Here is a 24193-nt window from a genome sequence, read left to right on the forward strand (position 1 = left end):
TGTGTATTAGTCTCTGCATCACTTCTGGTGTGTGGATTCTTTTGAAAACAGGGATAGCGTTTTCAGCATGACTTTCTGGAGATGGTTGTGGGACAGTAGTGGAGAGAGGAGCCTGTTTCAGAGCTGGGCAAGTGTGTGGACGTGCAGGTTTTTTTCAAGATCACTGTTTAGGTGCCCTTTTAGCCATGGCCCTCATTTAAAAGCACCCATGAAATGGCACCCATTTAAATAGCACCCATTTAAAAGGAGTCAGATGTTTTTTTCCCGAACGCAGCTAGTCCTCTGCTGCTGAAGATCAAATGTGTGCATGCTGCTGGGTCTGTTAGCTAAGATTAATCGCATGGAGAACATGACATGGTTTTCACAATTAAAATAAAACCCCATGTGTTTAATCAAAAATGAGGATATTTTTGTATATATGATGTCCAAGGGTGCAAACAGAATGAGATGGGGTTTCCATTCCACCAACGTCTTATTTAATAATTTACTATGGTGCCTTTAGCCAGAGCAGCTATGCATTGTTTTACAAAAGTTAAAGGATAACAAAGTATGTAATAATTCACAGTGGGTTGCAGGAAACCACTCCTGCTGCCAAAGATGTGTTCATGCAACAGTTATGGGAGTAAAACCCAGCTCTGCGCAGTTTTTATACTGCTACAACTGTTTCCGTTGGAGTTATGCTTCTCACGCAAAGTGCAATTACACTAATGCAACTTGGATTTGGGGGGATAAAGACTATTGACAACAACACCCTTTTACCACGGTGCCACAACATTTGTCTTTAGGGATCGCACTCCTGTGACACAGCTTTTGCGTAGACGAGCCCCAAGCTTTAAAATAGTTGGAAAAATGCCAAGATGGGTAAATATATAGTGCTTTACGCTCTGAAAATTGCTAATTGTGGGTTTGGATAAATGCATCCTGTAAGGTAAGAGGTTCCCACCTTGAAGGAGCTTGGTCGCTCTAGACTTACTCCGTTTCCAAAGGCAGGGTTCAATTGTGAGTGCTGGCACGGCAGCTTTCTTGGTGGAGATCTGGAGATCCTAATGTCCTAGAGAAGATGATTTTCAGCTCATTAGCATCGAAAATGAACAGACGTGCTGTAGCACGGTCCTCACTGCAAGGTGGCGAGTGAGATCCTGGGCAGGAGACAGCAGAGAGCTGCTGGTGAGATGCACGTGGAGCATATTACAGTCGGTTGGCCTGGAGGTGACAGAGTCATCACGCACGACTGAGTCCTGATGGGAATTCTTGGAGGTTGTTATATTAATACTGATCTACTCCTGAGCCTGGAAACTTATTAGGAATTACTAATGACTGAGATAAGGCTGTTGGCAGGAGGTGGGAAAGGACGGGGTGTAAAACTGCTGCTGTAATTCTGGGTAGTCTAATTTATGCTGAAACCAAATGCAGTCTCCTGGGATGTGAAAACAAACACACTTAGAGCTTAAAAATGAGGGATATTTTGTAGCCTAGGACCACAGAAACAGCACAAATAAAGCGGTACTATCTCTTCAATTAACTTTGTATGTTGAACTCTATCTCTTTTTTCAAAAAATAAGAATTAAATGAAAAAAGGACTTTCAGTTTGGTCATTAATAAGTCAGTTAAAAAGCCTCAGCCCAAACCCCAAAGGAGGTTTTGCTCCAAACTGGAAATGCCTGGGTAGTTGATTCTGTTGAAGAGAGAGCCAGGTGCAGCAGGCAGCGCGGCTGTGCTCCCCCAAGCTCCAGCCCAGGGTATCAATTTCTGTTTTATCATCTTGAAAATTCACCAGGTAAAAGAAAATTGTTCAGTGTGCCTGTAGAACAGAGTTAAAAACCCCAAACCCAATTCCTCTAACTGCATCTTTGTTTTCTTTTGCAGGGCAAGCCTGAAACCGTGCAGAAAGCTGGTTTTATTAAAGGCCCGGTATTCAAAGGCGTTGCTTCGAGTCGCTTTTTGCCCAAAGGCACCAAAACAAAGGTTAACCTTGAGGAGCAAGGAAGACAAAAGGTGTCTTTCAGCTTTAGTTTAACCAAGAAAACCTTACCGAATAGATTTCTGACTGGTCTCGGAAACGAGAAACAAAATGAAACTCAGAACTCGCCAGCAGTACCCCTTCAGACTGACTTTAACCCCAAAAGCAAAATGGACCTGGGGGATGCCACTGGTTCAGCTGAGGAGTCTTCACCTCCAAAACCGAAGGTAGAATTAGGGAAGATCCATTTTAAAAAACATTTACTTAATGTCACAGCAAAACCACCACCAGCTACAGCAGCAACGCTACCGCCACCGCCGCCGGCTGTGGCACCGGTAACGGAACCGGTGGCATTGGCCGCGGACTTTCCCTCAACGCCACCGCCTCCCCCGCCTCCCCCTCCGCCGGCGGCGTCGCCAGCAGCATCGATGCCGGTTCCTGCAGCGGCAGCCTTGCCACAACTGCCGGTAACGCTGATGTCGACGCTGTTGCTGTCACCGCTCGTGGAAGCTGAAGTCCCCGCTTCGAAGGAGCCGTGCCACGCAGTACCTAAAGAGGCTTTGGAGCCGAATGTCAAGCAGGATGCGGTATTGCGTGGTTCGGAAGAACGTGTATCTCAAAACATACCCGAGCAGACGGAAATAACTCCGCAGAAGGAAGATTCCCATATTGGGAAAGAGGAGGAGGTTTCCGACAGCTCGAAGGGTGCTCCCCTCTGCTCCCGGAGGCAGGGGTCGAAGAGGAAGTTCTCCCAGTCCGACGGCACGCTGCTGGGCTCTGAGTCCGACGAAGATTCGGTGAGGACCTCCTCCAGCCAGCGGTCACACGAGCTGAAGATATCAAGTACGGAAAAGGAGAGAGATCCCCGAAGAAGCTCCGCGTCCCTCAGAGGTGACGACCTGGGGAAGTCCTCCTCACGCTCCAAGTCGGACAGGGATGAGAAGTACTCGAGCTATTCAAAATCGGAAAGAGATTCGCGGTATGCATCCTCCCGCTCTCGATCAGACAGAGACAGAAGGCGAAGCCGGTCTCATTCCCGTTCCCGATCCGATCGGGGCTCCCGAACCAGCTCTTCCTACTCGAGGTCGGAGCGTTCGCATTACTACGAATCCGACCGCAGATACCATCGGAGCTCCCCGTATAGGGAAAGGTCGAGATATTCCCGTTCATACGCGGACAGCAGGGCGCGAGAGAGCTCGGACTCGGAGGACGAGTACAGGAGGACACATTCCAGGTCGAGCGACTCAAGGCGTACGTCATCCCACTCCTCCTCCTACAGAGACTCGAGGACTTCTTACTCTAAGTCGGACAGGGATAGCAAAGTAGAGTCATCACATGCCGACGTGGAGAGGAGAGGAAGGTCTTCTTCGAAAGCAGAGAGAGATTCAAAAAGGACTTCAGAAAGTGAAGTAACCAAAAGGTGCTCTCCCCTTGATGAGCTAGGCTATCGAAAGGGGACATCCCATTCTAAGCCTGACAGTAATGTGAATTCCTCCCGTTATAAGTCCACCCCTTCAAAGACCCCCGCACCAAAGCCTGATAAATTTAAGAGTTCTTTCTGTTGTACAGAATCGATTGAAGAAATAAAGCAGCAGTCTAATTCTCTAGATTTAGAGACCTCTTGTCTAAAGAGCAATGAGATCAGGGTGTCCATTGCGAAAAAATTGGAAAGGGAAAAGACACTTTCTCCATTAAATCAGTTAAACGATTCGCCCGCTTTTAAAAAGGCAGACGAATCGAAAGCCGGTTTTGCTAACTCGAAGTCCGAGGAACTTTCAGGAAATGAATGCCATGACAGTGTTAAGGAACAAGAAACTTTATTAAAGATAAAGCACGATCAGTTAAGAACGTGTTTCCCCATGGAGCTGAGTGTAAATGGGTCCCTGGAGGGTAAGGCTGATGGTTTGGCAACTTCCAGTGCCTCCAAAACAGAGGATGTCGCCGCGTCTTCCGACGATAGCCTGTGTCGGTCAGAAGCGTTGCCTGTTGTGAAGATGAGTCCGTCGTATCCGTTGCCATCTAATGGGTTTGAGAGCATGTATGCGTCTCAAGAGCAGGAGCCAGACGATTCTCGGGTCCAGTCCAGCGAGTGCGACAGTCTGTTTAAGCAAGCCGAGGCTCCTGTCCCGCAGCAGCAAGGGGAAGCCATCCCTCTGCCTGTGGTGAATGTAGAGCATACTAAAACGGTACTTAAGAAGCTGGATGATCAGGCGACTCCGTGCGACAAAACCAAAGAACCAGTTTTTTGCTACGTTTCAGACGATGCCACCCCTGCGTTGTATCATTCGGAAGTTGAAATCGAAGCAGAACCAGCAGATTTAAAAGTGACATCCGAGACTTTCCTGGACATGCAAGTAGAGCCGCAGACTGTTACGTGTGATTATGAGAGCACGGAGGATCACCACTCAAAGTCTGCCTGTGATGATGAGCACGGTCATCCTTCCCATAAAATTAGCCTGGCAGTGGAGAGCTCGAGCAGGGATCCCTCCCAGGATGGCTGTTCCACGAGGCTCAGGTCGGACCATCCCGTGCCGGAGGAAAGCGTCTCTTCCAAATGGGACGTGCCACCGCCGGATGGACGCCAGGAGCTGCTGCAGCATTCGGAAGCCGAAGAGATGCTCGAGTTGGATACTCAGCACGTTGATCTTGGTTCGGCAAAAAGCAAGCCATCGTTCAAAGATGAACATTCGTACTATTCGGAAGTGCCGCTGGAGCACCGCGGCAGAGAGGTCGTGGAAGAAAGTGCTGTTTCCACTGAGGGAGTTGAGCCGGATGATCTGAGAGTTCGGTGTCCCAGTGTGTTGGCCGAGAAGGATGAGGGAAACGAGCCCTTGGTGGCTTCGGCTTTTCCGGATGCCTTGTTTCCCTCTTGCGATGTCATTGTCACTGCAGAAGCAATGGAGACGGTAACTCAAGCCCCGACGTGCGACAGCAGTGGCAATGCCGCTGAATTTGTTCCTGCTGGCCACGACGATTACTCAGACACGGGGGAGAGCGACAGCGAGGGGGGCAGTGAAGAGAGTGACACGGAGGATTCTGATTCCGATGACGGCGCGCCACGGAAACGGCTCCAGTCTGTTGTGGTTGTACCAAAGAACTCGACCATAGCCATGGAGGAGAGCAGCCCTGGCTCCTCACGGAGCAGCCAGGGCAACAGACGCTTCTCCGACCACTGGGACGATGACCGACCAGAGCCCAGTAGACCCTACTATGAAGAGAGATCGGAGAATATGCCAAGTAAAGGTGTGTCGCAAGTAGAGAGCAGATGTTCTCCTAGAGGGATGGAGAAGAGCCCAGCAACTTCTACCGAGCTCAGCAGGAAGGACATGGAGGAGCTGCGGCCGGATCCGTGCCAGCCTCAGAGCGACAGTGTTGACAGTACGAGTCAGGCAGACTTGACGGCAGACTCCCACGGCAAGCCCAACCTGGACGAGAGAACAACGTTGAAGGAGCTGATGTCCGTTGGCAGACCGGTCGGCCGACAAGACGAGCAGCCATTTTGTCTGCCGGAGAGTTTTGAAAGCGCCGATAAAACTCGACACCAGACGAGCTCTTCCAAGCCAGACAGTAGGCAAGGGAAGGGTGGGCTTAACCAGTCTGGCCTCGGAGAATTCTCCAGGCTGGACGGTTTTCATACGACGGAGGATCTGGGTGGTTTGGGCTGGGACTTTTCCCAGCCGGAGAAGCCCAGTAGCACATACCAGCAGCCGGATAGCAGCTTTGGGGGATACTCGGGCTACGTTTACCAGCCGGGCTCGGGAGCGTACGGCAGCTCTCAGAGTTACTGGCAAGGCAATGGTTATTGGGATGCAAGGTCCGCCAGCAGACCTTCTGCAGTTAATTACGAACGAATTCAAGGGCAAGTACCGGATTCTTTAACTGAGGATCATGAGGAGTACGAAGATGACCGTTGGGATGATGACTGCAAGCCTCGTTTTCCCAGCCAGGTGCCCGGGCAGAAAGAGAAAGGCTCGGTGCAGGCACACGAGATCAGCAGCAATTCGACCAAGGAGCCGGTGCCTGGTGGGGAGAAGAAGGAGGAGGTGAAGGTTTTGGAGAAAAATGATGCGAAAGAGCGAGGCCCACTAAAAAAAAGGCGCCCGGAGTTGGAGAGCGACTCTGAGAGCGATGTGGACTCAAGGGAGAAGAAGAAGGTGAAACCGGAGGGGGAGCAAGTGGACTCGGCTCTGCAGGACTCTTCCATGGTTGGTCGGTTGTGTATCATGGACGACTTCAGAGACCCCCAGCGCTGGAAGGAGTTTGCCAAGCAAGGAAAGATGCCCTGTTACTTTGACCTTATTGAGGAAAATGTGTACTTGACAGAAAGGTAACTGATTTTTTTACCTTTTTTTTTTTTTTTCCCTTGCCTATAGCAATTTTAGATTTCAACTTGCATTTATTCTGTGATAGGGGTGTTTTATGGCCAAGTTGGCATAATTTGGAGGGAGGGGGAGGGATGTCGCGTTCCCTACATCTGGCAAAGCTCCTCATAGAGGAGACGATGCTGGGCAAGTGTTTAACCCCCCCCGGGTCTATTCTCCTAAATAGAAAACCCCGATTGGGCCCAGACAGGCCCCGGTGATGAGAAGAGGGGGAAGATGAGAGGATATGGGGGAAGGATGATTTTTTTTTTTAATACCCTTTTCTCAGTCATCTTGCAGCATCCCCTTTGTCTAATGTTGATTCGGGTAGCAGGCAGGACTCGCACACATGGGATTTCAGCCATCAGCACCAAGTAAACATGTTATTCTTGTACCTATGGTAATTTGTAAGACTAATTAATTGTTTTCCAAGCTTTTTGCCACCTTCTCTATTGTCCACCATTCGTCTGAACCTGGTGCAGCTACATTAAAGCCCAGAGCTGTTATATCAGCATCACCTCTGGGCTTGCCACTTCTTGTCTGTTTTGTGTCCTCAGAGGCCAGCTCACTCCCTCTCCAAAGACACAGGGAAATCTGTCCAGGTGTGGGAAAGGTTTTGGACAAACAATGTGTGTTTCCAAACGCTTTGGTTACTTGCATGTAATTATTTGTCATCTCAGATGAGTTATTTTAGATCTAATAGACTGTAATTTGAAATATCAGAGTGTAGCTGTTGGCTGCAGATTATCCTTTTCCCTTTTTGCATGGGAATGTTGAACAGGATATGATCTCTGGAAAAGAAAATCATCTGTTTCTGAGCTTTAGGGGTGATTAGTAAGTGTGTTGCTTCAGGGCTCAACTACCTTCGTCCTTGCCAAAAATATACTCGCTCTGGCTTTAACGCGTAGGTGAGAGCTCCTTACGAGCTTGTAACCAGTTCTTATTCCTGGCACAGACTATGGTAAAGCCTTCTGATGATTTATGCCTATTTAAAATCTTGCCATTTCATTCAACTTCATGGTCCTTTTTCATCTCCTGATTCCTGAAGGGTGGTTGAGTAACGGTGTTCCTGCCGAACCTTTGGGTACCAAGCGCCGGTGCTCGCCAGCAGCGAGGGCACCGGGCGCAGCACCAGCTCGGGGGAACGCTTTACATGGGCCAATTTAAAGTCATGTTGGGCTTCGTGTGTTGGGGTCTGTACACTCAAGGCTTTGACATGCCTTTTGTTCGCTAAAATGGCTGGTTTTATTTTTTATAAATGTATTTTAAAAGATATTCTTGATTCGGGGTCTGAATACCAACCACTTATCTGCAGATAAAGCCTGCTATTCAGTTCATTCTAAGTTTTTTTTCTTAGGCCTTTTTTTGTCTTGCTGGGATCCACGCTCCAAAGCATTTCCCTAATCATCTCATGGCAACTAAAATACCAGTAGATGCCTCTGATGCCCTGCCTTTTCTGTAACTGCAGTTTTCTTGTTTTCTTTTTCATCATCTTATTTGACCGTAAAGCAGAGGTTTAAGTAGTTAAACCTTCCCATTTGCTTTATTAAAAGAAAGGTATTTTAAAATGGTCTGTGCACTCAACTAACGGTTTATATGTTAACATTTTAGAATATAGGTTTTCTCCTGGCCTTTGGATCAGCGAAACCAAATGGATATTACGGAATAGCTGAGGTTGGAAGGGATCTCTGGAGATTGTCTCCATAGTATTATATGTGATTACAGAATATAGTATTTCACAAGAGGCTAATCGAAGTTTATCCTTTTAGTTTAAACTTCAGAACTGGTACTATGCAGTGAGAAAGCCTCTGTATAGAAAAATCAGGAACTGAATTTTCTGGAAATCAGCTTCTTTACTTATAGGACAAAATGAAGGCGTTTTAGTCCTTCCTCTGGGTGTAGGTGCACATTTACATTGGAAGTAAAATTGAATTGTGGACATTGAGGAGAAGGAAAAAAGAAAAGAGTTAAATATCCTGGGATGTCTTTCTGAGAAATCATCTTTTGTGATCAGAAAGTCATCACCTCCCACTCAAACCAGAGTCCTTGGTTACTCTGTACCTTCTTGTGGGTGTCCAAAGGTAATCAATCCATATGCCCAGTTTCTAGAGAATAAATTAATTTCCTCCATTAACAACTGATAAAGATTGAGGAGTAATTTCTCTACCCAGATGCTGTCTAACCTGTATTTCAATGACTTGTCTTCAATAGGAAGAAGAACAAATCTCACCGGGATATTAAGCGAATGCTGTGCGAATGCCCTCCTCTCTCCAAAGAAGAGCGAGCTCAGGGGGAGGTTGCTTGTGGAGAAGACTGTCTCAATCGCCTGCTCATGATAGAGTGGTAAGTAGCGTTTCACGAGTCGCCAGAGCTGGGCAGTGGTGTCCATGAGATGACTTGGGAGCCCCTGAAGGAATTCAGACTTCCCTGGGCCATGGCAATGAGCTGTCTGTGCACTCTCATTTTCACTGGCTGGTGCGGAGTGGTCTTCAGAGCCTGCGTACCAGCATCTGACCTTAGATCTTCTGCAGGAGGCTAGACCTTAGCAACCTCCTCTTAAAACCTGCTACAAATGCCTGGAGTCTTCTGCTCCTTAGCCTTAACTCTAGTCCATTACACACGTGGTTGGAGGGAGTCAGAAATGCAAATGTAGCCCTGCTTGAGATCCTTGTTTCCTCTTATTTCTCCTTTTGCATCTCTCACCTCTCCCCAGAGCCTCTGCAGCCTATGGCTGTCGTCTCCTTTTCCCTCCTGGAAGAGGCTAGGAGAAGAGGGAGCCGCCGCTCCGTGTGAGCGGGAGGCAGGGAACAGGGCGCTTAGTGGGATTCAACCCCTGGCACGAGGATTGTCACCAGCTGGGGTGGAAGAAGACGAATGACCTGGGAGAAGCCCTGCCCTTGGGTTTTTATTTCATAGCCCAGCAGTAGATGCAGGGGAAAGGGAGATCTTGGGGGAAGAACCCATAAAACGTGGGGAGAAGAGGTGGGTTCATCCCATTTTGATTGTACAACATAGAATGCAGCAGCTTTCACATTCCAAATGTTTTTATCTTCCTTCCAGAAATAAATTGTCTGCATTTGCATGTTGACAGTCAGATGGTTATGCTTTTTATAGCAAAACACGTTTGAAGATTTTACACTGAATTTATTATGGTTCCTTGGTATCTATTTCCCATCTAAGCCATTTCTGTTATCACTGTTGTCCTGCTGGGAATTGATTTCTTCCGTTTCCTTCTCTTAGTTCTTCCAGGTGCCCAAACGGCGACTACTGCTCCAACAGGCGTTTCCAGAAGAAACAGCATGCAGATGTTGAAGTGATCCTCACTGAGAAGAAAGGCTGGGGGCTGAGAGCTGCCAAAGATCTGCCATCGTAAGCCTTTGCTCTTCGAATGACGTACTCGTGCTATTTTATTCCCTCCTGAAGGGAAAATAAGTTGCTTGCATTTTTGTAGTTTCACTGACGTTAGTAGATTGGCTGAGGTTCTTCCAGCTTCGTATACTGTCCTTGTCCTCCGTCAGGTGCCCCTGTTAGTTATCAGCACGTACGTATCTACTAGTTGCGAGTTAGATCTCCTGCTCTGGTTTTGCGCTCTTGTCTTCTCGTAATGGTTTCTGACAGCCTTTCCATGGCTTCATCTTGTGTTTAATCTGTCTTCCCCCCTTCCTCTGTCCCCGCTACATGGTGTCGGAGGAGCACATACTCCAGTTGTGCCTCTTCTTTTCCCACCTCTGCAAGACTTCTCCTCCCCTTTGGACTACACAAAGATCCCGTGGGGATCTTTCCTCCCTCTTAGCCTATTGTTAGTTAACGGCTCTACTTCTAAGAGCTGGTTTAACATCAGCCATGCTTACGGATCTGAGTCTGTGTTTGACTCATCTCTCACTAAAGCCAGGTGTTATTTGCCCATTGTGTCTGGATCAGTGCCTTTATCGACAGTGTCTGGCACAAAGGAGCTGGTGGGACTTGAACGTGAGGCTTGCGCAGTGCTTGAACCCGTTGGCAGCAGGATGGATGCTGATATTTTTGGAATTACAGTCCTGCTTGGAAACTGTTGTACTCCAAAAGCGAGCGTGGCTGGGAAGAAGAATAGTGGGTACATTTTGCTCCCTAAGTGTGTGTGCAAGGAGCCGCTCTGAGATGGGAATGCCTTCTCGCTAGGTAGGGTAAGTCAAGGAGTTGCCTTCTGCCTTGCCTTGAGCGCTGTCTCATACTCCCAGTAGTAAAAAGAGCTTTAGGCGAGGCCATGAGAGAAGGGAGAGGAGCGGGGACATTCAAAGAGCTGCTGGGGCCTGAAGCACAAGGTGCAGCGAGAGTCGCAGGGCGAGCAGGCGGCAAAGGTGGGGTTTGCTGGGAGAAGGGAGCAAGGCGGGAGGTGTCTCCAGGCGAGAGCGGCTGTGGTGAACTGCCACGCTCCTACGGCTAGCAAGACCTGGGTGGATTTTTCTCCCCCAGGTTCAGACCTCCGCGTTTGTGTGCGGGTCATGTGGGCGTGGGTGTCCTCTCAGATCCACGCAGGGCGAGCAGAAGTTGGTTGTGCTGCTCCGCAGATGAACAACAACAGACTTTGTAGGAGAAGCTGCGGGAATGTCTTGCCGTGGGGAAGCAGTGCTGTGGGCTCAGAGTTTCACCAGGCTCTGATTTCCACCTCAAAAGGCTGTGGGATGGGCATGGTGAGTCTGTTCAGTCTCAAGCGCGGCAGAGACTGACCTTCAAGACAGTCTGCCTAGAACTTAATTGTGCAAAGATTTTTTGTAACTCTGGATATTTTAGTGAGTTTCCGTGGAAACTGATTTTTTTTTTTGCTTCTGTTGAAGACAAAGAGTTCTGAGGAATCCAGCAATGTTTCTGACACTCTTAAGAAAGCTATAGGTCTTACGGCAGAGTTTTTTTCCTGCTATATCGAATATATGAGACTAATTCCCAGGAAGAAACGGGGAAAAGTTTTGATTGCTTTAGAGAGGTATGCCAAGTTACCTAAAATGCAGTGAAAACAAATTTGCGCTTTCAACCCGATACGTTTAACCGAGAGTGCCTTCACACTGTGTTTATGTAAAAGATAACAACGTTAAGCGATTGTTAAGACGTGTGAGCACTCTCTGGCACTGTTCTGTTGCACAGCAACTTTATCGAAGAAGAGGGTGGGCATCCTGGCATTTTCTGGTTCCTCATTTTTCCAGATTTGCCAGATAACCTGAGGAGTCCCTGGTGCTGCTGGACCTAACCTTTGCAAGAGCAGGGTCCTGTTTTTGGAATAACACGTGCACAGGGAAGTGGTAGTGATGGGGACTGAAGCAGTGTTGCTACCCCGCATGGAAATATCAGGTCCAGTTTTATTTAACATTTTAGGAATTTCTTTTGAAGACAAGGTCTGGTAGCGAACAGCTCACCATAGCAAGCGTCATGTCTGCTAGGTGGGCTAGGATCAGGAACGTTGAGAAAGGTGGGAAGGAGATAACTGTGAAGCCCATCTTGGCTAAGAGGGTAAATAAATCAACAAGAGCAGCAAAAGTATCTACTGCAGTTGGCCTGTGGGCGTCAAGGGATTTGGATACGGTTCCTCAACACTTCATCCGGCGACTTAAGTCTGGGGCTGGCTGGAATATTGCTTTTGTTTCTGCGTGTGCTATTCTGAAAAACTGTTGTTTGGAGAGAGATTTGCAGACTGACAGACCACTGCTGCGGAGCTAAAGCTTGTCTTGGGAGAAAACAACCTTCTCTAGGTAGTCAGCCCACCAGAAGACAGTCTGTGGACTGTCGCAGATCCAGCGAAGGGTGGAGAGGCTGTACACCCAGAAGATGACCCATCTCACCTGATGTGGGTTTGTTCAAAGATATTTCTAGCTCAGCTCTCCTCGGTGTCCTGCTGCTGCGTCCCTGTTTTCCAGGCTTGGAGTTTTGTGGTCGGGACTTTGAGGGAAGCTAACCCAGCTAAGCAGCGGGTCATTAGAAGACCATTGCTGACACCTTCACGTTGGTATCTGCTAAATGCAGGCTGGGGAGGCATCTATAAGAAAGATATGGCTGAGTTATGAGCTGAAGGAGCAGATTAGTGTACCAGAACTGGTTTTTGGGCAGACACAGAGATGGGGGAAGATGGGCGTAATTTGTACACGAGGGCTGGAAGGCCACCATGGTACCGTGCAAGGGATTAATGATGGGAAGGAAAGGGGGTGAAAAGCTGAAAAGGGGCTGGAAAACTCCCCTGCAGAAAAGGCCCTGGGGGTGTTGGTCGACAGCCGGCTGAAGATGAGCCAGCAGTGTGCCCAGGTGGCCAAGAAGGCCAATGGCATCCTGGCCTGTATCAGAAATGGTGTGGCCAGCAGGAGTAGGGAGGGGATCGTGCCCCTGTACTCGTCGCTGGTGAGGCCGCACCTCGAATGCTGTGTTCAGTTTTGGGCCCCTCACTCCAAGAAGGACATTGAGGTGCTGGAGTGTGTCCAGAGAAGGGCGACGGAGCTGGTGAGGGGTCTGGAGCACAAGTCTGATGAGGAGCGGCTGAGGGAGCTGGGGTTGTTCAGTCTGGAGAAGAGGAGGCTGAGGGGAGACCTCATCGCTCTCTACAACTCCCTGAAAGGGGGTTGTGGTGAGGTGGGTGTTGGTCTCTTCTCCCAAGTGATGAGTGATAGGACAAGAGGAAATGGCCTCAAGTTGCGCCAGGGGAGGTTCAGGCTGGATATTAGGAAAAATTTCTTTATTGAGAGAGTGGTGAGACACTGGAATAAGCTGCCCAGGGAGGTGGTGGAGTCACCATCACTGGAGGTGTTCAAGGAACATGTGGACGAGGCACTGTGGGACATGGTTTAGTGGGCATGGTGGTGTTAGTTGATGGTTGGACTTGATGATCTTACAGGTCTTTTCCAACCATAGTGATTCTGTGATTCTGTGAATGCATCTTGGTAGACTGGAGGGTTTAAAGGCCAGCTGTGCTGCAGAATGTGAGGTTTGTGTCTGAGTGTAGGGGTGACTAGTTGTTCTCTTCCATCTCTGCTTTAAAATTCACCTTTCTTACAGTTAAAAAGCGTATTTTATTGGCCCCTCATTTCACCCACCAGACCACCAAGGTGGAGACAGGCTTTCCATTTCAACTGAGGAAAACCACCTGCCAGCACCTTCTCTTAATAGTCCTTATTTTCCTCTTCACAAGGTCTTGTTCTTTTACAGAATAAACTCTGCTCGAAGGGGAGCTTTATTCTTGTGTCTGGGCTTTTCGCTGTGATATACCTACCCATGTGATAGTGTAAAAAAAAAAAAATTAATCAGAATTGCCTGAGATTAAGGTGTATAATAATCATAGCTACACCACCAGGATGACCAGGCTGCAAGTTGTATTCAGAGATCCTGTCTCAGCAGCATTTATTTTCTGTTCCTTGGTGTTTCTTGCTTGTGGCTAAATGAAGTGATGCTTTTTCCCTCTTGGGCTTTGCAGCAACACTTTTGTCTTGGAGTACTGCGGAGAAGTGCTGGATCACAAAGAATTCAAGGCTCGCGTGAAGGAATATGCCCGGAACAAGAACATTCACTATTATTTCATGGCCCTGAAGAATGACGAGGTGAGCAGTGTGATGGCTGTGCTTGGCTTTGGGGGAGGCTAGCAGGGTTTAGCCCTGGTTACGTACAGCGCCGACTCCCTGTGAACCCGCTAAGCAACGTCCTGAATCTATTAGAAATGTTTTCCTAAGGAAAGGAAACTTTGGCTGGCCTTGTGTTGTCATGCCTTACATATTTTTTTTTAACCCATTGCTCAGTTTCAACCTGGTTCAAGAGAAGTCTGTTAGCTTAACTCTGTCCCAGTGTCCTTGGAGAGGAGAAGTTGTCCTCCCAGGGGAAAGGATAGAGTATGGCCCATCCCTTCCACACGAGCAAATCTCTGTGGGAGAGAAACCAGCTTGGGGAGATGCCTTAAGCCAAACTCGACCTTCTTGGATTCCCAAGTAAAACAGTCTAGAAAACCTACCAAGAAACCACGTTTCCTCACTTCCTTTGCTCATGGAGCTACATTAAATTCTGCCACTTTTAGCTGGTGGAGTCCCTATGTGCAGGATTACTGCCATTGAAATATTTATATAGAAGTTCTTAATTATTTATCATTGCTTCAGCTCTGTGGGATGGCAGAGCCGCGACGCAGAGAGTGCAGCGTTGCTTACCTTGGGCGGCAGGCCCTCGCTCACTCGGAACAAAGTGTATAAATAGAAATTTAATACCGTATTCTGCTTGTCTCTTCTGTCAAGACTTTTTGGGTCTGGGTAGCTTTACAGTAAATGAGCTAAAAATCCTGCGAGTTCTTTTTTCCTTTTCTTTCCCCCCAAAGTAAGCAATTTTTTTAGCTGCCGTGGGATTGTTGTATGATCACAAGGGGGCACAGGGGAGTGTTTCCACTTATAAAAGGGAGGACGCAGTGATCCCGGAGACGACCTTTCTATTTGAGTACGATGCGTGTGGCAGAGATGTTCGGCTTCCCCAGCCCTCATGGTCATTGTACCACGTATCAGAGGGTCAGAAACCGATACTAAAAATTCAGGATCCCCACCCAACTGAAGAAATCTGTATTAACCTGCAATGAAAACTAAGAACCATGTACCAGTTGCTCAGTGCTCTTCTTTTTTGAGGGCACTTAATATCATTATAAAACCCGTTCTCCAAATCAAATAAAGTTGATAGCTGGAGCAGGAAAGGGTGATGACTTCTACGTGGGTTGTGTTCAAATGCGCGGTGTTCGTAGCTATCCTGCTTCGTATTTCTGCCTGGTGCAGAGGGAGGGAGGCTGTTTCGCTCTATTTGTTGTTTCTTTTCAGATAATCGATGCTACCCAAAAAGGAAACTGCTCTCGTTTTATGAACCATAGCTGTGAACCAAACTGCGAGACACAAAAGGTAAAGTGCTGGATCAAAGCTGCTGCCTTCTCACTTCCACTGCCTTGCGACTTAGCGAGCTCAGAGTGAAAAGCATTTCTCCTTTATCTTTACGTCTCTTTGTTTTGGGTGTTTTTTTGTTGTTGTAACTTGGTGAAATGGAAGCAGCTGCCTTTGAAATGGGCAAGTACTGCTGATCCAGTTAGCAAATTTTAGATTTATCAGTGATGCTGTTTGAAGGATTAGTCTTGTTTAATTTAAAGCAAAACCAGAGTCAAGCCTGGCTTTTGTAGTAACTATTGTCATCTTGTTTTTTCCTTGCCTTAGTGGACTGTGAATGGGCAGCTCAGAGTTGGATTTTTCACCACCAAACTAGTCCCATCGGGCTCAGAGCTGACGTTTGATTACCAGTTCCAGAGATACGGGTACGTTTCGGCTCTCTCTGCTTAAGCTGCTGGAAGTGGGGCTTTTTGAGCGTTGGTGCGATCAAAAAAATCCTGCTCTGAAACAAACCATTGCAAAGCCTCGTCTGATAGAGTGGTTGTAAATGAACTGGAATTCAACTATATAAAAAGCTACTGGGATAAAGTTTCCTCCATTTTTAACACAAGAGATTGGGAGAGGAATTTCCTGTTGATTTAGTATCTCTTTTCCACTCTCACTTTATTGCCTTTTTGTTCCACTTCATACCATCTCTACCCGGTGGAAATTTCCCAGATAATTATCTTGACTGTTTCTTTCCTCTGTCTAATTATTAATTATCCAAGCTCCACAATTGGCCATACTCTTAAATAACGCCTCTTCTTCCCCACCCACCCCTGTTTTATGACTTTGCAAATACTTGCAGAGCTGTAAAACCCCAATAGATAGCACATTCCCTCTTCCTGTCTGACTCCAGAAGTGCAGGTGTGCAGGCTCCAGCGTGGGCTTTGGCTCTCTTCTCTAAACCTGGGCCTAATATTTTTATATTACTGCTTGTCCAGGTGTATGGGAAAGTATTTCACTCTCTTTAATGTGATTAGTGCAAAATAGCGTCTGACAGGCTTGAAGCAACATGTAATTATGAGATGAATTGTAGATCCATTTTATAATCCCTAGGTTTTTTTACTGAATACAGTTGTTTAAGGAGCGTCTCTTCCTTCTGGATCTGACCTTCTGCAACGCTGTGGCTCTTTCTATATGCAGAAGAATCAGAAATGAATTTTTAGTTGCATTATAAAATGATTTGTGCTAAAGTGTCAGATGCTGTCCTGTAGCTTTCTGTTCCTGGTGCAAACTTGCAGGAAGGCAGGCAAACTTAACCTTGGCCCGTCTGATTGCTCGTGCAGCAAGGGCTGTTTGATTGCTGGGCATGTGGGAATATCTCTAAAGCCGAGCAAAGTCACCTAATATGCAGTCTATACACCCATAGTTTTATTTTTATCTGTATATGGCTTAGTCAAAATTATTAGGGTTTCATATTGTGGCCTCATTCTCCCAAGCAATTGTGGCATATAGTTTAAAATGTATGGTATGTCAAGTAGAAAATACAGAGGCTTTGTAGAAATATTGCCTGAAGATTGTATAATTTGTATCTCTTCTGCTCTCCATGGCTGCATATCCGTGCAAAAACCCATCTTCCACTTGAATCTTACTATTTCTGTGAATCCTCAGCCCATTCTTTATTCTGTTTCGAGCAATAAAATGCAAGCCTTTTTCCTAATGAATATATAATCTTGATTAAAATTAATATATTGATTGCAATGTGTGGTAAGAAGTCAGCAGACCCAAAACCCCAACCTTTTCCTTTCTGGTTCTTGGCTCTTGACCTACAGAGAGCCTGGACGTGAAGCAGGCTTTGATTTCCAGCTGAGACAACATGGGATCACGGTAGCTATGTAAGAAATAAAGACTTTGTTTGAATTTTCAGTGGCCAGAAAGGCCTTGCCACGCAGAGAAGTTCCTGTCTCTTCTGTGGATGCACTTAAGAGTAAGGTAGAATAACTTGCTGTGGATGCAGTCGATCTGTTATTAAACTGTGCTGTTGCTTGTGCCCACCAACAGCAAAGAGGCTCAGAAATGTTTCTGCGGCTCGGCCAACTGCCGGGGTTACCTGGGAGGAGAGAACAGGGTCAGCATCCGAGCCGCCGGAGGCAAAATGAAAAAGGAGCGCTCCCGTAAGAAGGACTCGGTGAGTCTGATTCCCCCCTGTACATGTGTTTTTATTTATTTCTAAGAGTAGCAGCAACCAAGGGCTGACCCTGGGCTCGATCCTCTCTATGTGAGTCTTCACGTCACCTCTATAGTCGTCTTCTGCGATCGGTGACTCGTGATGACCTCAAGGTTCAGTCTTTTCCGTGAATGTATTTGTGTCATTTTATTTCACAGGGGCCCTCAACACTTGTGTTTTCTTGGAGCTTTAGTTAAATCTGTATTTCCTTTCTCTGGGTAACTTAGCACAAAGTCCCACCAGAGAGGGACGTTCACAGGTACAATCTCTGGTTATCAATACTGCATGCTACTAAAAAGCATACGAAATTCTACGTGGTTTTAAAAATTTGGTTTGTGTTGCATGATGTTTAAATGTATGTGAAAGACAGGCAATACCGGCTTCACCGTTTAGGACATTACCTGAAATTTGACAGCTGAAAGGGCGCAGATGTTTGCCATCTCCAGGCTGGGATGTGAAATTTGAATCTCTTAATTGCTTTGGCCTAGAGGCAAGTCAGCTTCCAGGAGGAACTTGTATGAACATGTGTCTTATTTGTGCTGACTTCAGTTACAGTTGCGTTTGCAGATGGACGTGAATGAAATCCGTAACTTAAAGGCAGACCTTTTTTTGGTCTTTTTATAGCTTTTCATGCATGTAATCCTCTTCTATGAACCTACTCCCCTCATTGAGTTGCAGGGATGGGTTCACATGGTAGATATAGGAAACTGTGGAGAAATCTGAGCGAAGCAGTCAAAAGGAGTTTTTCCTGTGTGCAGACTGCTGCAAGAAACTGGATGGGCTCCTTTTGCTTCCTGTGAGATGTAATTGTTCTCTCCTTGAAGATATAAATCTCTACTCCTACAAATAAGATTCGTTACCTGCTCTTGTGGGAGAAGCTCCCTTTGAAAATGCCAGCTTAGTTTTTATTTACTGTATCGGAGAGTCAGGAAGCCAAGAAATTATTTATAAGTCATTTATAAGTGGTTTTAAAATGCTAATTGGTGACACTGAGCTGTAGGCTAAATGATGAATGTTGATATTTCGGTGTCCACATGGAGAGGAATGCACCTCTGATTGTAAAGATTATAAATACCAGTCAGTTATTTGAAGGAGTGAATCTGTCTGCAATTAAAGATAATCTCTCAGCGCACATCTGTTTTCCTGCGTGAAAAGATAAACTTGCGACTGGGAGTATTTTGGTGCACGCACCTGGAATTTCCTCCGCGCAGCGTTAGATGTATACATCTAAAACGTGCCATTCGTTAAGAGAAATGGGTATTAGAGTCGGGGGATTCCTGCCTGTTGCGTGTGTGTCAGGCAGGAGTGCAACTGCCTGCCCTCTGTCCCCAGTAGAAACAGAACTGGTGGGAACAGTGTGCTTTTGTACGGGATTTAAGGTCTAAAAAAAAACCTGTAACAGGCCAGATAAAAGAAACGTTGAGTCAAATTAAAGCCAGACTTCTTTTCCGTATGGGCACATTGCTCGGGAGAGGCTTCTGCTGGCTCTCAAAGCCAGGGGAGGCATTGCCTCTGCCATCACGTAGGGTGGCATGAGCCCGGCACCACCTGAGAGTTGTTTTTCTTTGGCCGTGGTAGGTGGACGGGGAGCTGGAAGCGCTGCTGGAAAACGGAGAGGGTCTGTCCGATAAGAACCAAGTTCTCAGCTTATCCCGGCTGATGGTTCGGATCGAAACGCTGGAGCAGAAGCTCACCTGCCTCAAACTCATACAGGTGAGGAGGACCCAGCTGAAGGGGAGAGATCCGCGTCCTGTTAAAGCCAATTAGAGGAAGGAGGGGGAAGGTGGGAGAAAGGTCTTGCACTTGTGCCGGCATCCCGAGCACAAGCCGAGCAGTTTTGCTTGCTTTATAGATCATGTGTCATCTCCACCCCTTGCTCGTTTTGTATTTGGTGGAACTCAGCCTGGGTGGTGATGCAAAATGTCCGTTTCTAGAAGCAAATAAATTCCTTGTACATAAGGGTTTAGAGAGTAAATTAGTAGTTTGTCAGCTAAAAATCATAGCTGTCTTATCTCCAAGATTATCCTGCATTTTTACCACTGTGTGTATGCAGATGAGTTGCAGCCAGTTTTCTGTGCAATCCATTATCGTTAAGTTTTATTCGCCAATACAAGCTGTTCACCAGGTAACGGTTATAACGGTTCTGCTGCATGTGTTAGTGCTCCAAACCCGGCAGTTACTGCCGCTTAAATGACATTAAGACGGGCGCTGATCTTGGCAGGTGCCTAATTCTGGCTTCTGCAATGGGTTTGACAGGTAACATAAGCCCAGTTGAGCAGTTAGCCATGTTAGCCCGTGGAAATCAAAAGTTTTTTGGCCTGTAAGTCTCTAAGCATTCCCACGGACTCTCTCTACCTTTGGCTCATCCAGAACACACACTCGCAGTCCTGCCTGAAGTCCTTCCTGGAGTGTCACGGCTTATCTCTCCTCTGGATTTGGATGACGGAGCTGGGCGATGGGAGAGGAAGCACCGCTAACAATCTGAAGTTGCAGCTGGAGGTCAGTAATTCCCTTGGGTTTGAAGCTTTCCTAGCAGCATTGCTGATTGCTCAGAAGCGTGATGATTTTCTTTTTTCTTTTTTTTTTTAAATGTACATATTACCTGCCAAGAATTCATGAAAACAAATTGCAGGTATCCTTGGAACTACAGCCTAAAAATTCTGCTCTAAGGGAGATCCTTAATATATGGAAAGCATTTGCTCTTGTGGTTTTTCTTAAATTTCTCAGTTAGCGACATGGGCCAGACTTAAATAAAGATCATTGCCGTTGCTGTTTAGTCTGTACTGAACCACACAGGGGATTTGAGGTATTGACAATCTGAAGTGGAACTGAAATTTCTGTTTTCTATACGCACTTCGGCATTGCATGCAGAAAGACATCTGGAAGTTCCTTTATTAAAGGTGCTTCTACAAGAAGGTTGCTGTGCAGTTTGGAGAGGTGCACGCGGTCCTGCATCCCGAGGAAGAAAGCGGAAGCCACGTGAGCTCTAGAGCTCAGGGCGCCTCTTCTCCTTTGTTTTTCAGAAGCGGTGAGAATCCTGCTCAGCCCGGCTTCCTTAGCTCAGCACGGTTTTTCTCCAAGCTGGTCCTTAGCATTTCTGACCGAGTCGTGTCCTACTCATGCCTTTCTCCTCTTTAACATCGTGGGTTCAGGGGTTCCCTCTGAGAAACAGGCCCTGTTGGTATCAGAAGTCGAAGAGCTACGTGTGCTTTTGTGAACCTTCAGCTCTTGGGGTAGGATGAGGATACCTGAAGATTTTTGGAGCCCAGCTCGATACCAGGCCTAATGGCTTCTCTCGAAGCACGCGTGTCACTGGTGGTGAGAGGGACAGCAGGCAACGTGTCCTAGGGAAAGGCCAGCGTTTCCACCCCCTAGTCCTCATCCATACTTCTTTAGACACCGTTTAGGCTGTACGTACCTGGAAAACTTCAGTGCTGTCGGGTTGGGGGTCTCTGATGTTAAGTTAGAGCTTGCTGACTTGTAGGGTTTGAGTAGACCTGCCCATACTTCATCTGCCTCGCACTGTGCAGAGCATGTTGTTGCCGACGGGCCTTGCACGTTGCGTTCAAGGCATGGATTTAGCGGGTGTCTCCACTTTTCTCTCCTGCTGATGTGATGTGGCTTTTCAGTACTTCTAGCCAAAGCAGAAGTGCTTGACAGCTGCTGAGTCAACGTTCTTCTTGCTGCGGTACGTCACCACCATGTTGCGGTACAGGGAGGCACTGCTCACGAGGCTACAAACAGATCTTTTGAGACCAAATCTACAGGGACTGAGTTAGTCATGAGATCTGTTGCAGTAACCACTCTTAGGAGGGAGCTGAGCTATTCCCCTTTGGGACTGCAGTATTTTCTTCTTAGGGGTAGGTAGGATCCATCCCACTTGATAGATGTTGAAGCCGTTGCTCCGAGGGAGTCTCAAGTCTGGATTTTTGTACATGTAGTTCCTACCTTCCTTGCTCCCTGATGTACGGGTGCCATGGCATTGCAGAGCTGCTCGGTAGCTCACCTCTAACTCATCTTCGACCTCTAGCTTTGGAGAAATCAATCGTCAGGTTAGACTCTGGTTTTCCCCTGGAATAGATTCAGACACTCAATGTCGTTGAGCTCAAACCCAGAGCTGCTCCCACCAAGCTGCAGGAGGGAAACCGAATCAATGCAGTAGTGGTGGCTTTGTCTCCACTCTTGCTGCATCTGGTCACGATACACTGTCAACTTTGGTGGGGTTTTGTGGATTGGATATATTCTTTTAAAATCCAGGTAATTCTTCACTGAGTTGCAAGTGGGACTTGGGATAGGGGCCAGATCAGACTTTGCTTTTTTCCCCCCCCTTTTAAAAAAACTATCATTGTTTTAAGAGGAATGGTCTTTTGGCCATCAGATACCCATGGCAGAAATTAGCATAATGCCATAAAACCACTTTCTGTCCTTCACTCCTGGAGGGCTGGTTTAGAAAGTGAAGAAGTTGAAAAGTCCTGTAGAAGGGTTGGCTATCTCTTGCTTCAAAAACAGAGATTTGGGGTATGGTCTTGGGAGAGATGTTGCTGGATCCTGGAAAGGTTGTGCTCATTTAATGTCTGGTGCTTTTTTCTGTGCCTGTGTTCCCTGTTCCCACTGACAGGTTTTGTAAAAGGATTTTGAAGATCTTTTCAATGACTTCTTTCTCATCTCAGGCTTTGGACACAACCCAGTTGAGGCCAAGCTTTTTGGCTGGTCTCCAGGGAAAAGCACTGTAGCATCTGTGCTGTGGTCTCTGATGTCTCTGACACTGTGTTGGCTTCATCAGCTGGTACCTCCGGGTGTTTCCCTGTGTCTGAAGGAGGATACCTGTTCCTGGGACTGCCTTGTTGGGTGCTGGAAGCGTGTTGTGGTACCGAGAGTGCAGGTTCTAGCGGCAGCCTTGTTTTCTGGCAAGATTAAATCGGCTGGAAGTGCCATCAGTATCAGAGATGCTCTCCTTGTCTCGTGGGTTGGAGCTCCCCAGTTGTTCGTATCTCTTTGTGCTTAAGGTTTAGCTCCGTGAGCAGCAGACTGTCTCTCTGCCGCTGACGCCGGTAACACTCCAGCTTCTGCTGCAGCACAGGGCACCTCTGTCAAGTGAGGAAAAAGCTTTCCCGGTATTAGTTTGCAAACTTTTTTGGGTCGATCTCTTCTGTTTCGACTGCTGATATGTCTTGACATTTCTGATCAGGTTTTCTTTCATGTAGCATATTAACTGCTCTGTTGTTGCATTGATTGCCCTAGGAATGGGTATGGCCAGCCATAAGCGTCTGAGCTCTTTGAACTCAGTTTAATTGCAACTAATTGCTAAATTAGTTTAATTGCTAAATACTTGTGCTCACTCTTTTCCACCCACTCGTGGTTTATTTGCTCTCAGCAGAAGTTCACCGCTGCAGTTCAGTCATGAGCAGGGACATCGCTATCCCCGATCTGTGACCTGTCACCATCTTATTGATATTTCAGAGTTACCTCTTGTTGAGAAAAGGAAATTGTTCCAGGTTGGAGACAGCTTTAAATTCTAACGGCTCTAACAACGTGATTTTTGTCTTTGCAATTAGATTATGAAGACACTAGAGCTCCTGCCTATACCTACCAAGAACATGCTGGAGGAGAGCAAAGTGCTTCCCATTATTCAGCGCTGGGCTCAGACCAAGACTGCTGTCCCGCAGCTCAGCGAAGGGGATGGCTACTCGAGCGAGAACACCTCACGGGCTCACACACCACTCAACACGCCAGACCTTTCCACCAAGGTGAGCACGGAAGGTGACACGGACACCCCTAAGAAGCTGGTATTTCGAAGGCTGAAAATTATAAGTGAAAACAGCATGGACAGTGCCATCTCGGATACGACAAGTGAGCTGGAAGGGAAGGAGGGCAAAGAGGACTTGGACCAGCTGGAGGGTGCCCCGATGGAGGTGTCAGAGGAGCAGCAGCAGCAGGAGATCAAAGCTGCCGTCGACGTGCCAGTGGAGAGCAGCAAACCCCAAGCTGCAGAGTTGGAGGCTGAGCCTGAAGCAGAGGTCAAAGAGAGCAACGGTGCGAAGTTGGAAGAGCCCATTGCGATGGAAACGCCATCTCAAGACGAAGAGGAAGGCGTATCAGACGTTGAGAGCGAGAGAAGCCAAGAACAAACGGACAAAATTGTGGATGTGAGCGATTTGGCTACCAGGCTGCTTGACAGCTGGAAGGAGCTCAAGGTAAGAGGCACCTACGTGCAGCTACACCACCTCTGCTCTTGATAAGGAAAATGCAGAGTTGTTTGCGGTTCAGTACAAACGGGGCTAAAGTTGTTGTCCTGTTGGTAAATGTTTGACAACTAAGATTGCCTTTTCTACGCAAAAGGGCTTCTCCAGGTGCTTTCTATATATATCCTTTCATTGCAAACTGCCCTGTATGTGACTTACAGTAGATTTCCAGGCGTCGGTGCATTGCACGCTGAAAACAGCAGATAATTCGGTTTGGGTACCACAAAGACACCGTAGTCATCCAGTTGTTTTTCAGGCTGTTCAGGGGGTGGGCGGCTCTAGGATTGAGACTCGCTTCTCAACCGATCCGAAAAAGAGGCTAGCGACACCGCCACAAGCATTTTTGATTAAAGTGGCCCAGTATCCGTCAACGTTGAAACAAATTGACGGACTGTCTACTCTTAAATTCAGTTATTGCAAGATCATCAGCGTTTCCTGTCCTGTTAACATCTGCTTTTCATCTGCAACGTATAGAGCCTCCAGAAACTGGTCTGTTGGCCGTATTGCGTTCTCTCGTTAGTAGTTTTAGTGATGGGTTAACCTCTGGGTGTTTGCAGTTGGTGTTTAGATCA

General features: G+C 47.2%; 1 protein-coding gene across 1 annotated transcript in view; it reads left to right on the top strand.

Annotated features, from left to right (window-relative positions):
- Positions 1 to 1172: 1172 nt before the first annotated feature.
- The window catches only part of SETD2 (SET domain containing 2, histone lysine methyltransferase), a 52521-nt gene continuing 29500 nt past the window's right edge, over positions 1173 to 24193 (top strand). The window contains exons 1-11 of the mRNA XM_059818760.1: positions 1173 to 1193; positions 1867 to 6287; positions 8533 to 8664; positions 9562 to 9690; positions 13748 to 13871; positions 15114 to 15191; positions 15498 to 15595; positions 17214 to 17340; positions 18958 to 19092; positions 19750 to 19878; positions 22935 to 23573. Of these exons, the coding sequence (XP_059674743.1) occupies positions 1173 to 1193; positions 1867 to 6287; positions 8533 to 8664; positions 9562 to 9690; positions 13748 to 13871; positions 15114 to 15191; positions 15498 to 15595; positions 17214 to 17340; positions 18958 to 19092; positions 19750 to 19878; positions 22935 to 23573 (6033 nt within the window). The remainder of the gene's footprint in view (positions 1194 to 1866; positions 6288 to 8532; positions 8665 to 9561; positions 9691 to 13747; positions 13872 to 15113; positions 15192 to 15497; positions 15596 to 17213; positions 17341 to 18957; positions 19093 to 19749; positions 19879 to 22934; positions 23574 to 24193) is intronic.

This window comes from Gavia stellata, chromosome 6 (genome assembly GCF_030936135.1).
Source record: "Gavia stellata isolate bGavSte3 chromosome 6, bGavSte3.hap2, whole genome shotgun sequence".
Taxonomy (NCBI): Eukaryota; Metazoa; Chordata; class Aves; order Gaviiformes; family Gaviidae; genus Gavia; species Gavia stellata.